This window comes from Hipposideros armiger, unplaced genomic scaffold, assembly GCF_001890085.2.
Source record: "Hipposideros armiger isolate ML-2016 unplaced genomic scaffold, ASM189008v1 scaffold_61, whole genome shotgun sequence".
Taxonomy (NCBI): Eukaryota; Metazoa; Chordata; class Mammalia; order Chiroptera; family Hipposideridae; genus Hipposideros; species Hipposideros armiger.
Window position 1 is genome coordinate 1,573,254 of NW_017731411.1, and position 15,448 is coordinate 1,588,701.

General features: G+C 39.3%; 1 protein-coding gene across 2 annotated transcripts in view; it reads left to right on the top strand.

Annotated features, from left to right (window-relative positions):
* COX10 (cytochrome c oxidase assembly factor heme A:farnesyltransferase COX10) overlaps window positions 1-15,448 on the top strand; it is a 136,690-nt gene that overhangs the window by 22,606 nt on the left and 98,636 nt on the right. For both annotated transcript variants that reach the window (XM_019641548.1, XM_019641547.1), the window contains exon 4: window positions 9,576-9,700. In XM_019641548.1, coding sequence (XP_019497093.1) covers window positions 9,576-9,700 — 125 coding nt within the window. The remainder of the gene's footprint in view (window positions 1-9,575; window positions 9,701-15,448) is intronic.

The window sequence follows — 15,448 nt, forward strand, 5'->3', positions numbered from 1 at the left end:
CTTTCTTTTTTTTTTTTTTTCCAGATAAATAGTGAACATAAATGTTATCAGTGAATCATCTATTAGGGTTGGCAAATGATTATTGATTTTCCACTTAAAGGGATCAACACCACTCAGGGAATTCTTCCAGCTGTCGGTCATGTTAAAAGTATTTCTAAACGACTTTTCTTGCTAGAAAATTCTTGTGAATGCCTAGAATAATAGCATAACCAACATTGTTGCATAACTATTTAATTTCCAGGAATAAATGAAAATTCTCAGTGAAAAAGAAAATAATGATGCGTTAGTATACGTATGCATTTAGGTCCAAATACAAGGGACAAGCGAGCAGGTCCATTTTACTGACCTGTTACATGTGTTGTAAAAATAATCAAATGTAGATAAACGCTAATAACTGTCAAAATCAGAATGATACTTTAAATGAATGCATAATCTTAATTCTTTATTATTTTAAATGTTTATCATAGATTATCTGCTTTCTGGACAATGACACAATTTTGATATGGAACTGAGAAAAGCCTTCTCTGTTTTAGTGAAAACTGCCCAACTGACCATTTCTCCTTTCAAAAGACATGTTTCTACTTCTTAAAAGTTTGATAGGCATCAGTTTTATGGAAAAGTTTTTTAGCTAATTGCAAAGGTTGTATATAAAGAGTTGGTTATTAAGTATATTGAGAAGAAATGTTTATTGAGAAGGAAAAAAACCTAAAAATAGGATGACAAAGTAGAAAAGCTTAAAAGCAATGGGAAAACTAGTTGAGAGAACAATCTTAGGCTCTCCCTCAGTGATACATAATTAGATATGAACAGCTTTTATGTATGTATTTATTTAAGCAGAGCTGATAGCGATTTCATTTCCCTTTTCCGAATGCTGACTGTATATGCAAACCAAACGCTTCCCGGTGAGTTGCCTTGGCAATCATACTTAAATGTTTCATTTTCGTAACTTGGTAAATTTGAAGTTATGAGTTTTAATTTGGTCGTAAGATGGTTCAGCCCAGCGATGGTCATTAACTATATGAAAAAAAGAAAGAGTAAAGCAGGAAGGCCCCATAAGTTCTTAGTTTTGCAGCTGTGTTATTAAAAATCTCTATAAAAAGTCTTTTAACCAGAAGTGGTTATGGTTTGTAATCAGTTACCTCTGATTGATATCCTTTAATGTGGCTGAGGAAAAAAATACCATGTCTCTCATCAATTGACTTTTCATGTGAACGTAACAATAGGCATAAGAATTATCACCTTCTTTGATATGTGTGTTGGTAAGATGACTGTGTCATGAGGTTTACAGAACACTGCCAAGCCGTGGAACCTAAAAAACTCAAATTAGAAATTGAAACATTTGAAGCTTAAGGTGTTAACAGAAATGAAGAGAGAGGCGGAAATCATAAGTACAGCTATGAAGTAAAAAATACGTGCTCATTTGAAAATCAGAAAAGACTTAATTCCTGCCTCATCATTGATAAGTTTTATAATTTTGAACTTTGAGATCAACTAACAGAAACTTATCCTATTGCTCAGATACACACATGAACAAAACCACATCAATTAATTAACTGCCTATTCTCTGTCAGCTTTGTACACAGAACAGCCTTAAAGAGAATGCATCCCGGGTTTGTAGGATTCAGATTACAATATTGCTAGTATCCACTATCGAAGATAATGAGATATAATAGATCACAAGGATAATTTAAAATCTATAGAGAATCTCAAACTCATTTAGCCGGTGGTTTTAATCTTTCTGTCAAATCTTTTGTCAGTTGATAATTATCCCAATGACTTATTAGAGTTTTGTTTTTCACTTAATTCTTTTGGGGCCGGTGCTCAAAAAGTAGTAAGACATTAAAAGAGAGAAGAGCAGGATGTAGATGACCAGTTTTTATATATAATCCTTATAGTTATTTTTAATTGATCTCAAAGCGGAAATAAAGCACCTCGATTATGCTTACACTCAGAGACCAATAGTCCTTAAAGTATGGAGACTTTAAAAAAATTCATTATTGATAAAGCTGCTTCTCCAAAAATACCTCTTGCATATTGGAGAAGGCAAAACCTTTCAAGCAGTTCATTGCTGCTCTGGAAAGTGTATTGCAATGTTAGAACTAGGGAGGCTGGCTAAACTTATACTCGAGTCTTGCAACGCCTAAGTTTATGGGTGACAAATAAAGCTCCCTCTCTTGCAGAAGTCACAGTGTGTGCAGCGAAGCTCCCTCCCATGTCATTGCAATTCCCCTTAAAACCTGTGGTATAAGAAACATTATCATGGGTTGTATGCAGGTACACAGTGTTATTAAAGCTTTACTGGCCTGCTTTGTGATTTTGTAATCAGATAGGTGATCGTGTGTTTCTGTGTGTGCTTCCTTTCATTAATTTTCACCTTCTGAAAATGTATCTTTGGAGTACTTGTTAAAGAGTATCTATAAAGCACAGAGCCAAATATTGTGCATAAACTGTGTGATCTTGATGAGATCCTAGATTGAATTCACTACTACTTATTTGCACGTGGATCTCCACATATAAAATGCCATGTTAATACCTAATACCATTGCTTGCCTTGCTGTTTATTTCAGAGCAGGGTTCTCCAAAGTTTGTTAATCATGTACTTTATCAGTAAGAAAGTTATAAGTGCACATATGTATATGTATATTTATAATATTGTATATAAATGTCACATATAACACAACAATGTATGTATAGTTATTTGTAAATAAAATCCATGTACTCTTACGCTAATGTATTATATTCATTTTAAGATATGCAAAATGTGTGCTTTAAAGAAAATGAAAAAGTCAAATATAAGTGAAAGTTCTCACATTTTCTTCCCATACCCCTGAGGTATGCACACCCTGTTTTGATACGTAGTGTTTCCAAGGTTTAAATAAATATAAAAGCACTGTAGCATTGTAAAGTGCATCACAAATGTAAGTTTTGTGACAATTATCGTTGTCATTTTTAGTCCACGTGTGTTAAAGAACTCTTTCCAGTCACTCCTCTAAAGTGACAAAAAGTAACTTAGATTATAAGACAGAGGCATGTGGTGCTTTTACGAAGTGTTTGGTTGTTTCTTGAAGTTCCTTTAGGCACTGCTTTTAAGTGTAAGCTTAGTGGCCGAAAAATGTCATCTAGAGTTCTAGGAACCACATTTTAATAATAACTAAGATCACCGGTTATTAAGCCCTTATTATTTGCCAGGCACTGTGCTAAGTGCCTCTGTTACAGTGAAAAACTAGTATGTCTCTAAAAGGCATCACTCGGCGTGGCAGGGGTGTGGAAAGCAAGAGTGGCTGCTCACAGGGACCCTTCTCATGGAGAAGCAGAAACTGGGGCTGTTGCATTTGCGTGATTGAAGGGGGTTGTGCTGAGAGAGAGAATGTTAATTCGCTGTTGCTGGAGCAGACAGAAATTACGTCCGTAGGTAGGTATTTTAGGAAAGTTGATGGGACTTGGCTTGAGAGAGAACTGTACAACAGCAAGAGCTCTTGTGTACAAAAGGGGTTGCCTGGGAGAAATAACTTCCCGTCACCAGGTTCAGAAAGCATCCATCTGAAATGTTGTGGAAGAGATTCTTAAAGCAGGACAGACATCAGAGTAGCTGACCCCAAGTTCCCTTATGACCATTTAAGATTTGATTATTCTTTGAGTGACTGAATTGTGCTTAGCTTCTCTGCTGTAATCACTTGTATTTACTCCGTAATGAAAGCACTGATCTGCACCTCTGCTTGCAGCACTGCCATCCGTCTGGCTCTCATCACTGCCTGCCCAGTGCCCTGTAGTAGCCTGTAGGTGGTTCCTTGGGTACGTTGTCCTCCGCTCAATCAATCAGCCCTCTGTGTTGCTGATAGACTAGTCTTTATTAAATGTCACTATGTTACACTATGTATTAGTCTTCTCTTACTGCAAAGCAAGTTCCCACAAATTTAGCAGTTTAAAACAACGCAGAGTTATTATTTCACCGTTTCTAGAGGTCAGCAGTCCAGGCACAGCCTGGCTGGGTTCTAGGCTTGAGGCCTCATCAGCCCACCATCAGTGTGTTGCTCGGTGCTGTGGTTCTCACTCGGGGCTCTGGGTCCTCTTGCAGGCTCACTGATGCTTGGCAGCATTCAGTTCTGAGCCTCTCTGGCACCGGGGTCCCCGTTTTTCTTCCAGTCGTCAGCTGTGGACCGCTCTGCTCCTGGGGGCCACCCACAGTTCTTTGCCACGTGGCCCTCCTAGGCAGTTCACATCAGGGATGTTGGCTTTCTTCCAGGCCAGTCAGGATGTGCCTAAATGTGACTATTTCAAAATAATTTTTGTGTTTTAATTGTAGCGAGCATATGTAAGAACTGCACCCTGGAGAAAGCAGGCAGACAAGACCATAGTTTTTGAATCCTGTTAATGATGGTCTCTGGAAGAAGGCAGCCCCGGCCAGCCTTAGGCCAGGCTTTAGAGGTGAGAGCACCAAAGCTTGGGCCTGGCCGTCAGGACCATCTTATCCCTGAGCACCGTCACAGGCTGCTACTGAACCTTTGCATGGGGGAGCTTGATGTCACTGGCTGGACACCCATCCAGGAGCGGACGTGGGGGTGGTCAGGTTACCCTTCCTTGGGTCTCCAGAGCCAGAACAGCGCCTCTGGGCCTCCACTGGATGGGACACGCTTCGTTGGCACCATTGATTTTATGTTTATTTGTAAAGGGACAGAATATGAGATTACCAAATAAAATATAATTTCAAGTGTTATTAATGAAAGAATATATTACATTCACTTTTAATGAGATCCTGGTGTTGCAAAATGATTCCATGTAATGAGTCCCAGGAAATCAATGGAAAGTTTAATTACAGTTGGGGCCGTGCTGTATGAGAATATTGCTTTGGTCAATTTTACTTGTACAATTAATCAATCCTCTGCCTTTCTCTTTCTTTAAATTAATTGCTTTGATGAAGTAAGTGTAAATACATTCTTTGTGAGCTTTTGATCTTTTCTAGAAGCGTGTTACAGAATTCAAATTTCCTCTGGTATAATAATAAAAATAGCCCCTCATTTTTTAATGTATATTAAAAATGTACATTTTTTATTTAAATGTACATTTATTTTTAAAAATGTACACTCACAATCTGTACATTTTTAAATTAGATAGTATTTCTCTTTTGTAAATTTAGTCACTTTCCTGTCTTCCTAAAGCATTGTCCTTTTTCTTTTGTCAGTTTTTTGCAAACCACTTTCTATCTCTTCTCAACTTTATCAGTTTACCGCATTAGTCAAAATTTTAATGTGCTTTCTGTATTGCTCATCACTCATTGAAGCTCTAAGATGAATAATAAAAACACAAGATACTTTCTCCTCTGAATTAACAGTTTTGCTTTCATGTAACTATTATACATGTCCTTTTTGATTTTCATCAAAGTGAGTTTTCTTTTTACAGCATTTTTATTTTGACAGTTCACTGATTATGATGCGATCTGTCCACTATGGTAATAGCTGGTTTTCCTTATTTGTTTATAAAGCACAATACAAAATGTTGATCTGGATATTTAAAGCTATCTAAAGTAGTTCTTCATTTTGGTGACTCTAGCTCTTGCTAATTATATATTGAGAAAGGATTTCCTATGCTCTTTAACCACCAGAGTTGTTTATAAGCAATCCACTTTTAGTTTAAGGTTCAAAGCCTTAAAATAGAGTCGGGGATACTTTTGATTGATTTACTCTATGGGTAGAAGCAAGTTGCGTAGTTCATTTTGAGGGAAAAGCCCGCAGCCTCTTTTCCCTCAGGTTCTCCCACTGACACCATCAGCCTTTCTTCTTGGGTGGTAGCTTTCTTCTGGTACAACTGAGAAGTAGCCCGGGTGTTGAGGACTTTTCTTCTAGTCCTGGCCTGGGGCTGCACACGGGGCAGTCAGTCTGCGCAGAGTCGCCTCGCCCGTCTGCAGAGCTGCGGAGTCGCGCAAGACTAGATGACTCCCCTTGTGGGACACCCGCCTGGCCATGATACTTTGCAATTTATGGTGTGATACCTGTAAAAAATGAAAACGCCTACTCAGAGAATGGCGCTGTTTGAGTATCCTAAAAGGAGTTTTGTTCGCCCTAAAAATGGTGCTTTTCTTGAGGGTCGCTAAATGTGTGCAGGTCTGGCTAAGTGGACTGTTATAGGAGAGTCTGTTCTTTTCCCGTCCCATGTGGATAAAACATCCTTTTCTATGCACCTTCAACTACTGTTTGCAAAGCTTGGAGTCACTGTGGAATTTTCTTTGAGGCATAAATCATTAGAGAATTAGAGAGCAAAAAGATTCTTCCAGAATGTTGCCTTTGAAATACTAAGTGTTCAGCCTTAGAATGCTGTCCTGGGTCCCTGGGTGTTTCTGCTGCTGTTCTGTGCTTAGAAGACATCGTTGTGTCCTGACTCGCAGGACCGTGTGTGGGCCAGGGCCGACCTTGCCCAGAGCAGAGGACGGGAGAGGGGACAGTGCACGTTTTCTGGCCTAAGCCAGCCTGCTTTGCTCCTGCATGTGTGTGTCTCTGCGACTTCTGATCAGCCTCCTGTTTGCCTGTAGCTGCCAATCTTCTGCTCGTCTCTGTGTAATCTTTATCCAAACCTGAATTCTCATTCCCGGACCTTGCTCCTCAATCTACTATAACCGGTACCCCTGTCCTCTTTTCTGGAGGCAAGTCTACCCCGGGAGATTCGGATACACACCATAGGTGGGGACCACTGAGTCAAAGAAAGGACCTCTTTGCCAAAATGCATGCTGTCTGGAAACTTCTGGCTTGGGTTGACAATCTCCACATGTGTATTGAAGTCACCTTTGTAACTGTCATCAAACCCAATCAAAGAAATAATGGAAATATTATCAAGAAGCCTGTGCCTGGCCTGGGTATTGGGGCCAGGGCTTGTCCCTAGGGTGGGACTCCAACGAGTTTCTGTCTGTTGCTGGTGAAGCTAGACTGAAGGGCATGCCAACCAATTTGTGATCAGTAGGAGAATCACCAGTTTCTCTAGGATTTACTTGTTGATGTCAGCGGTGGTGTCTTCCAGTCCTGCTTCCGGTGGCCCCTCACGTGTTTATTTGACATCTGTGATACCCTGTCCTCCTGATTCTTGTCTCCAGATACTTTGTGTCTGTCTTGATTTCCTTTCCCCCCAGGTGTAAAGCTCTGAGGTCTTATCCCTCCTTTCCCCTGCACTGGCTGTCCCCTTTGATCTCATCTGTTCCCTCGGGCTCAGTTGTGGGCTGTAGACACGTGACTGCAGAGCTTGGAGCCCCTCTCTGGTCTCCAGTCTCTCCTGAGCCCCAGTTTCATGTTTTTTCTACCTTCTGTACGTTTCTACCCGGATGTCCTGTGGTTCCTCAAAAGTAACACATTTTCCTAAGACCAGCTGGCTAGCTCACCTTTTCCCCTATTTCCTTATTTCTGTTAATGATATTATTCTTCGCCATGTCAACCGGGGTATCCCTTTACCTTTTATTCTTTTTTGTTGTTATTTTGGTTTGTCTTCCCCCCTTCCACAGTTACCAAGTCCTAACAGTTGTCCCAGCAAAACACCCCTTATATCTATTTGGTTCCCACTTTTACTACCCTTATTCACAGTGGATTAATGCTACAGCCTCTCAGATGATTTCTTTGCATAACTCTGCCTGTAGTAATCACTTTGCCCATTGCTACCTAATCATTTCCTTGCATCAGACTTTCGGTGACTCTACTGCCACCCAAACAACAGGCAAGCTCCTCAACTTGGTATCTGCAGTCTGATAGCCACCACCCTCCCTGCTCTCCCTCTGGTCAGTGCTACTCTACCCTGGCATTTGGTAACCCTGAAAATACAGCAGTGAAACAGTCAGTTCCTGCCTTCCAGTGAGGAGCCACAGTGTGACAAGCGCCGTAAAGGATAAGAAAGGATGCTGTAAGCGAAGGAGTGAGTGGGAGGGCCTGCTAGCCATGTGATGATCAGGGAAGTTCTCCCTACGAAGTACTAGTTACGACGGGATCTGAAGGATGGGAAGGAGCCAGCCAGGGAAAGAGGCAGAGGAAGCAAACGTACAGAGACCCTGAGGCAAGAAGGAGCTGGTGTGCTTAGTGAACAGGAGGCCCTTGTGATGGGAGACCAGTGAGTGAGCTAGAGAGAGGTATAAGATGCACTCATACGGCAGGGAAAGAGTTTGCATTTTATTCCACGTGTAGTATCAAGGGGTTTTCTAAGCAGCAGAGTGGTAGGATCTGTTGACATTTTTAAAGTATCATTCAGGAGAGGGGCAGGGTGAAAGCAAGGAAGCCATTAGGAGGGAGGCCCTTGAAATTGTCCCAGCAAGGTAATAGGTTGGAGTAGATAGCATGTTTCTCAACTTCAGCACTATTGATATTTTGAGCCAGAAAATCCTGTGTTGTAGGGGACTGTCCTATGTGCATAGGACATTTAGAAGCATCCCTGACCTCCACCCACTAGAGCACAGCAGTATCCATCCCCTCCACTTGTGACAACCAAATATGTCTCCAGGCATTGCCAGATGTGCCCTGGTGGCAGAATCACCTCTTGTTGTGAACCACTGGACTAGATGGTGGCAATAGAGACGGGTTTGAAATGCACTGTGGAGGAAGAGCAGGCAGTCCTTTGCAGCAGATGAGATGTAGAGAAGGGTAAGAAAGGAGAGACTCAGAAATGCTTCTAGATGTTCAGTGGGAAGATCTGTGCAGATGTCATGCATACTTTATACTCCTTGCATTGGTCCCTTGCCCCTGTGTCTGTCCTTGTAGTTGTCCAGCCACCTGTCATGCTGCCCACCCCACTATGCTCCTTTTCCTACACCTCCTACTGAAGGTACAGCTTAAATGTCTTCTTGAAGCCTTCCCCGATTAGCCCACCAGTGGTGGTCATTTTTCCAGTTTCTACAGCCCTGTATCAGTACCACTCTTAGACACTTTCTTCCGGCTCTGTCAGCTTCTGTAGACCCCAGGAAAGAAGGACCAGGGCCTGAAGCAGACGAGTTGTGGATGCTTGAATTGTATGGCTTTGCTTCCACACCTTGCCTCTTTTTGTTCCTGTTGATGGCTGTGGCATTATCATCTCTCTCTAGTCATACTCGAATCATCCGCTGGCCCCTGGGACCATCATCTCTTATGGGCAAGCCCTCCACTCAGGTTGCCTGGAGCTTGTCACAGAATTAGGATGCTTATTCTTCGCTGCTTTGTGTTATATAGTTATTAATGTATGTCTATCATCTCCCAGTCAAGTAGGTTCCCTGAAAGCAGAAATGAGACCTTGCATACTTTTATCCCATACAATGCTTAATGCCCAGCATAGTACTGATCATCAGTTAGGTACCCAGTAAATGTTTGTTGAATTAATAAGGGAATGATTGAATCTGAAATACCCACCTTTTTTTCTAAGTATAATGGAATTAAAGGGAAGTGAACATTCTTCTGTAATGAACACATATAATTTTTATAATCAGAAAAATGCTTTTTAAAAAATTTTTAGTGCAAGATTAGCCTATAGTTTGTGTTGTTAATGTAATCAGCTGGTTTACATGGAAGATGGCATGTTTTTTGGCTTTTGCAGTCTGGAACATGCGTTAATAACAAGACATGCGCTCTGTTTCTGTGTTGCAGCTCTAGTTGTCAGCACCACGTCAGCTGGATTCGCACTGGCCCCAGGGCCTTTTGACTGGTCCTGTTTCCTGCTTACCTTTCTTGGAACGGGCCTGGCATCTTGTGCTGCCAACTCCATCAATCAGGTCAGATTTCAACCTTTCAGCTGGATTATGGTATTATTCCTTTTTCCCAGATTGTGGTATTGTCACATTTTTTTTAAAAACCTTCCAAAATCATATATATATATATACACGTATATATGTGTATATACTGTATATATGTATATATATACATGTATAAGATGCACCTTTTTTCGAAAAATTTGGGGTCTAAAAACTGGGTGCATCTTGTACAGTGGTTGTAGATTTCAAATGCCATAGATGGAACTGAGGACGAGGCAATATATGAAGACAGTGATTCGTCATCAGTCACAGAAGAGGACAAGCTAATGGTTGGAAGTTTTGACAGTGATGAGGAGTTGTATGAATTTTATGATGAATAAAACTTGAGCTCAGTAACTTTATGTAATACAATTTTTTTTAAAATTTCAGGCCCCAAAATTAAGGTGCGTCTTATACATGTGAGCGTCTTATACATGGGGAAATATGGTATATGTATGCATATATATATATATATTATATTTAAATGTATATATAAAAAATTTAAATGTATATATAAAATTTTTAAATGTATATATAAAAATTATATATATAAATATATATGAAGTGTTTACATGAAATATATATATATTTCATATAGAGGTACTGGGAACTTGTAACACTTCATAGCCTATAGAGGTCTATGGGTTACATAACCAGCTTGTCTTTTCTTTGGAGGTGGATGGTTTTCAAATATGTTCAGGTGAGAGAGCAATAGTGTATCTGCTTCAGATAACAAGGGTGCCTTGGGTTTGAAAGTGTTTTAGAGCTGTCAGATTTTCTACTGTTACTCATTTCTGGTACACTCCCCTGAGCTTATCCTTATGTGCTCTTCTTTCTTTGGTTTGATTTGTTTTTGTTTATCACCGCTATACAAAACAATGTATTTTAAACATGTATAACCAGCTTTAAAAAAATCAGTAATTCAGTATTTAGTAAACTTGGTATATGGAATCAGAATATAGAGGGTGCCAAAAAAATGTATACACACTTTAAGAAAGGGAAAAACTGTATTAAAATTGTAGTAATATTGGGTTGTTGGGAAAGTCATGATGCATGTTTGCAACAGATGGCACTAGTTCATTTTTGGAAGTACTAGAGTCATTCGCATCTATGTTATTCCTATGTCATTTGACAGCTGACAGTTCTAGCTTCATTCTAAAAATAATTGAGCAATTTGGTTGAGTTTTGGAGATTTTACAAGTTTAAGATGGAAGACCAAGCTGTGCATTTTTGCCATATTTTACTCTTTTACTTCCATAAAGGGAAGAACGCACGTCAAGCTTGTGAAAAGTTGCATAAAGTTTACAGTGACAATGCTCTACCAGAATGTCAGTGCCAATGGTGGTTCACGAAATTTCGTGCCTGTTATTTTGATCTCAATTACGCTTCTCCATCAGGGAGGCCCACCAAGGTTGATGACAAAAGAAAGGTATTGATCGAGTCAAACCCACGTTACACAACATGAGAGATTGCAGAAATATTGAACATCCATCATTCAAGTGTTCACAACCACCTGAAGAAACTGAGATACATAGGCAAGCTCAATATTTGGGTTCCGCATGAACTCAAAGAAGTTCATTTGACAGCATGTATAAACATCTGCAATATGCTTATTAAACGTAAGGAAAACGATCCTTTTTTGAAGCGACTGATAACTGGTGACAAGAAGTGGATTGTTGACAACAATGTGGTGCGCAAACGGTCTTGGTCCCGACATGATGATTCGCCTCAAACAACATAGAAAGCAAACATTCATCAGAGGAAGGTTATGCTCTCAGTGTGGTGGAATTTTAAAGGTGTAGTGTTTTTCGAGCTCCTACTGAGGAACCAAACAATCAATTCGAATGTGTACTGTCGGCAGTTGGACAGTTTGAACAAATCCATCATCCAGAAACGTCCAGAGCTTGTTAATTGTAAAGGAGTTGTGTTCCATCACGACAGTGCAAGACCACACACAAGTTTGATCACCCATCAAAAATTATTGGAGCTTGGATGGGATGTGTTGTCACATCCACCATACTCGCCTGACCTTGCGCCTTCAGATTTCCACTTGTTTCACTCTTTTCAAAATTCCTTATGTGGTATAACGTTCAATTCAGCTGAGGCTGTAAATCAGCACCTTGTTCAGTTTTTCTCAGATAAAGACAGGTCCTTCTATGAACGAGGAATGATAAAGCTCACTGAAAGATGGCAAAAGGTTATTGAACAAAATGAGCAATATATCATTGATTGATCTTTGTTCTTTATATAAATAAATGACCTTTGAACAACATAGACAAAATACGTCATGACTTTTCCAACAACCCAATATATATCGATAACAAAAGATGAATACAATTCATGTGTATACATTTTTTGGCACCCCCAGTGCCAAAAATATCAAAAAATTAATTAGCATATTATTTTTAATACATCTTTTTCCCCCCTATTATTTTAAACATCAAAATAAGTCTCTAAAATATTTCTTTTCCCCTGCCTGGTCATTGTGGTGTGCCCCAACGTTGTGGCTTTTTCATAAGATACTATTGTGAAAAAGTCTTGGCTAAAACTTAGGGAAAGTCGTTTTCATCACCAGAACACCCAAGAGGAATTGGCACGGTTTTAAAACAGGAATTCAAGTTACCAGCAGGAAAACAGCTTGGCTGAGTGGATATGATATGTAAGTTGGTAGTTCACAAAATATGGGAATTTTAGTTTGGCAATGTCTAAAATCACTGTGTTTTTTACAATGTATTACCAACTATTTGGAGAAATATCAATTTATTTCAAATAAGGTTTACTTTTGGTTATTGTTTTTAATGCCAAAACAGTCTTATAGTGAGGTTGAAATAGCCCTCCCACTTTACCGAAAGTATGGTCCACTCCTATAATCCATGGCACCATCTCTTCCAAGTTGCTCATTCCTTTTGCTACCCTCTCATAGTTCTTGGCTAAGAGAATAATCATGGTTTCACATTGAACTTGTTTTTCATGAAAATTTGAATGAAAAACAATATAAGCAAAATAAACCCTATTTTGGGTCTATTTTTCAAAAAAAAATTTAAATTATTACCTTTACTTAGTTATAAATTTAGGTCATAAAATTCAACTAGGAACTCATTGTAGTTTTCAGGATTTTTTTAAATTGAAGAGTTGTATTTAGATACTAACTGCCATCTCCTGTTGAACTTATACAGATTTAAATAAAAGGTTTAAAATAAAAGTGTAAGGGTTCCAGAAAAACAAAACAATAACAACAACAAACCAGTAAGCATCAAATGATTCAGCAGAAATCACAAACTACTATAAACAATAATACAGAGTCACCTTGAATTGGAGCTGCAACCCCCATCCCCTTCCCCACCCCTGCCCTAAAAAAAAAAAAAAAGGTTCAAAAATTTATCATGGGGGGAAAACAACCTGTCTGTTGTAGCAAGAAAGTATCTGGGGGGGGAAATGTTATGATTTACATTTAGACAGAAATTTTCAGAAACCAAAGTCAACCAAAGTGTTAGAAACTTTAAAAGGAATTTGACTTTAGATGGCCACTTTATTTCATAGTCTATAGGAAGTTTATTTGCTGTAGGGGGAGAGGTGGGGTTTGTTGATTTTAAAACCACTTGAGGAAAGCCACAGACTATATGATGGGATTCTGGTACTGACAAATTGCAACGTCTGCCTCCTCTGTTAATATTTCCTGCTTTGGTTGGTTTTCCAACCCTGTTCTGCACTCATACCCTTTCCCTGTTCTTCCTTTGCAACACTGTCACCTTCCTCCCGCACATGTCACTCATGCCCCCACAGGCCTCTGCAGTGTTGGACGTGACCCTTAATTGGTGCTTGTTGGGCAAATGAAAAACTGCTTTATCTTGTAATCATATTGCTTCCTTCTACTTGTCTCAGACTCTAATTTCATTTGAAAACATCACAATACTTTTAAAATCTGGGGGAAAAAATGGAATGATGATTTCAATCATTGTACCATTCTATTATTATGGTATTGATCAGCTTCCCAAATTACAATATTTTGTAAACAACATGTTGGAAATATTTTAGTTCTAGTCTTAATAGGCAATCATAAAATTAAAGGAATGTGAGGCCATTTTCATTCATGCTCTTAATTAGTATCAGCAGAACAAAGAGCACTAGGCAACAAGGGTTTAACTGAGTTTTTCAATAACAGATAAAGACATAGACCTTGGTGAAAAGGAAGAGCTTATTGCTATTTAGGGAGCCTTTGTTCAACTTAAAGAATGTATATAGCTGGTTGGTATGTATAAAAGCTCTTCAGCTTCTAATAGAGTTCTGAGGGAGAAAAAAATTCCTACTGTCCATGTTTATAAAAGGATTCAAATAACAGTTCATATTTTTTATCCTTTCTTTTAGCTATTATTAATTTAGTTCTAAATGATTCTTCTTTGTACCCCACTTCTGTGATCTCTCTGTGAAAGTGGGAAAAATAAAGCTTTGGAAAATTATTCTTATATTTGTTTTAAGGGAGAAAATGAGATTCAGCTTCTGATTTATGAAGTAGTGAGTAATGCAGGAAGAGGTATATATAAGAAAGCACTAACATTAAAATGTAGAAAGGACTCACATCCATGTTCTGTAAAATACACACAGGCTTCATTCGAAACCATAGTGTGGCTTTAAAGCTGGTATGCCTTCAAAGGATGAAAGCAACCCATAAAATGTTTTTAATTAGCAATTGAAAGATAAAATGTTATAGATGGCTTTGACTGATGGAATCTTGAGACACAAGTGACTAAAAGTGAAAAGTGGAATAAATTCAAGTAGAATGAATTAAGAAATTGAAAAAGATAAAAATTATCATCACTATTTTGAGTATTTGACGTACTAGATGCTACAGTAAGCTGTATTGAGGATTATTTTACTTATGTTAATATATACAGAGGGTGCCAAAAAAAAGTATACATATTTTAAGAATGGAAAAAACAGTATTAAAATTGTAATAATACATACCTATAACAAAAGATGAATACAAGTCACATGTGACTTCTGCAATTACAAGAGGTGCTCAAAGTGGTTACCATCAGCATAATTTTAATACAGTTTTTTCCTTTCTTAAAATGTGTACACTTTTTTTTGGCACCCTCTGTATATGAATTTTTTTTTTAATTGGGAAGTTGGGGGGATGGGAACAGAGCTGGGGAATTGGGGGAAGGGGAACAGACAAGTTGCTGTCATTTCGTTCTTCAGTCTAGTTGTGGAGGACGTTACTTCACTGGCCCAAGTTGGCACCATCATTGCGCTCTTCCCGGGCGAGGCAGATCAGTCGCTGGCTTTTGGACGGCCGCTCACTGTGGCTGCTGGCCGCTCACGCTGGCTGCTGGCTACATATGGTAGCCCATGGCAACCCACTGCCACAGGGGCTGCAGCCTGTGCCGTCGCCGGCAACTCACGGCAGCCCAGCTCCAGGTTGAGCTGTTGTTCAGCATCTTAGCTGTAGAGGGCAGTGTCACTGGCCCTCATAATTGCGATCCGAACCGTGACCCTCTGGCGTCCCAAGCCAGCTCTTAACCATCAAGCCACTCGGCCGGCCTGTATATGAATTTTTTAATGTAGGTTAAAAGTATATGTCAATAAATACATTTCTACAGGATAAATTTTAATGGTGATATACTATTCCATTTGATGGATGTGCCATGACTTCCTCAGCCAGTTCTCTATTGTTGCAACTTTTTGCTTCTGTAAGTGACACTGCACTAATCTCTAATTGTCTTTAAAGGA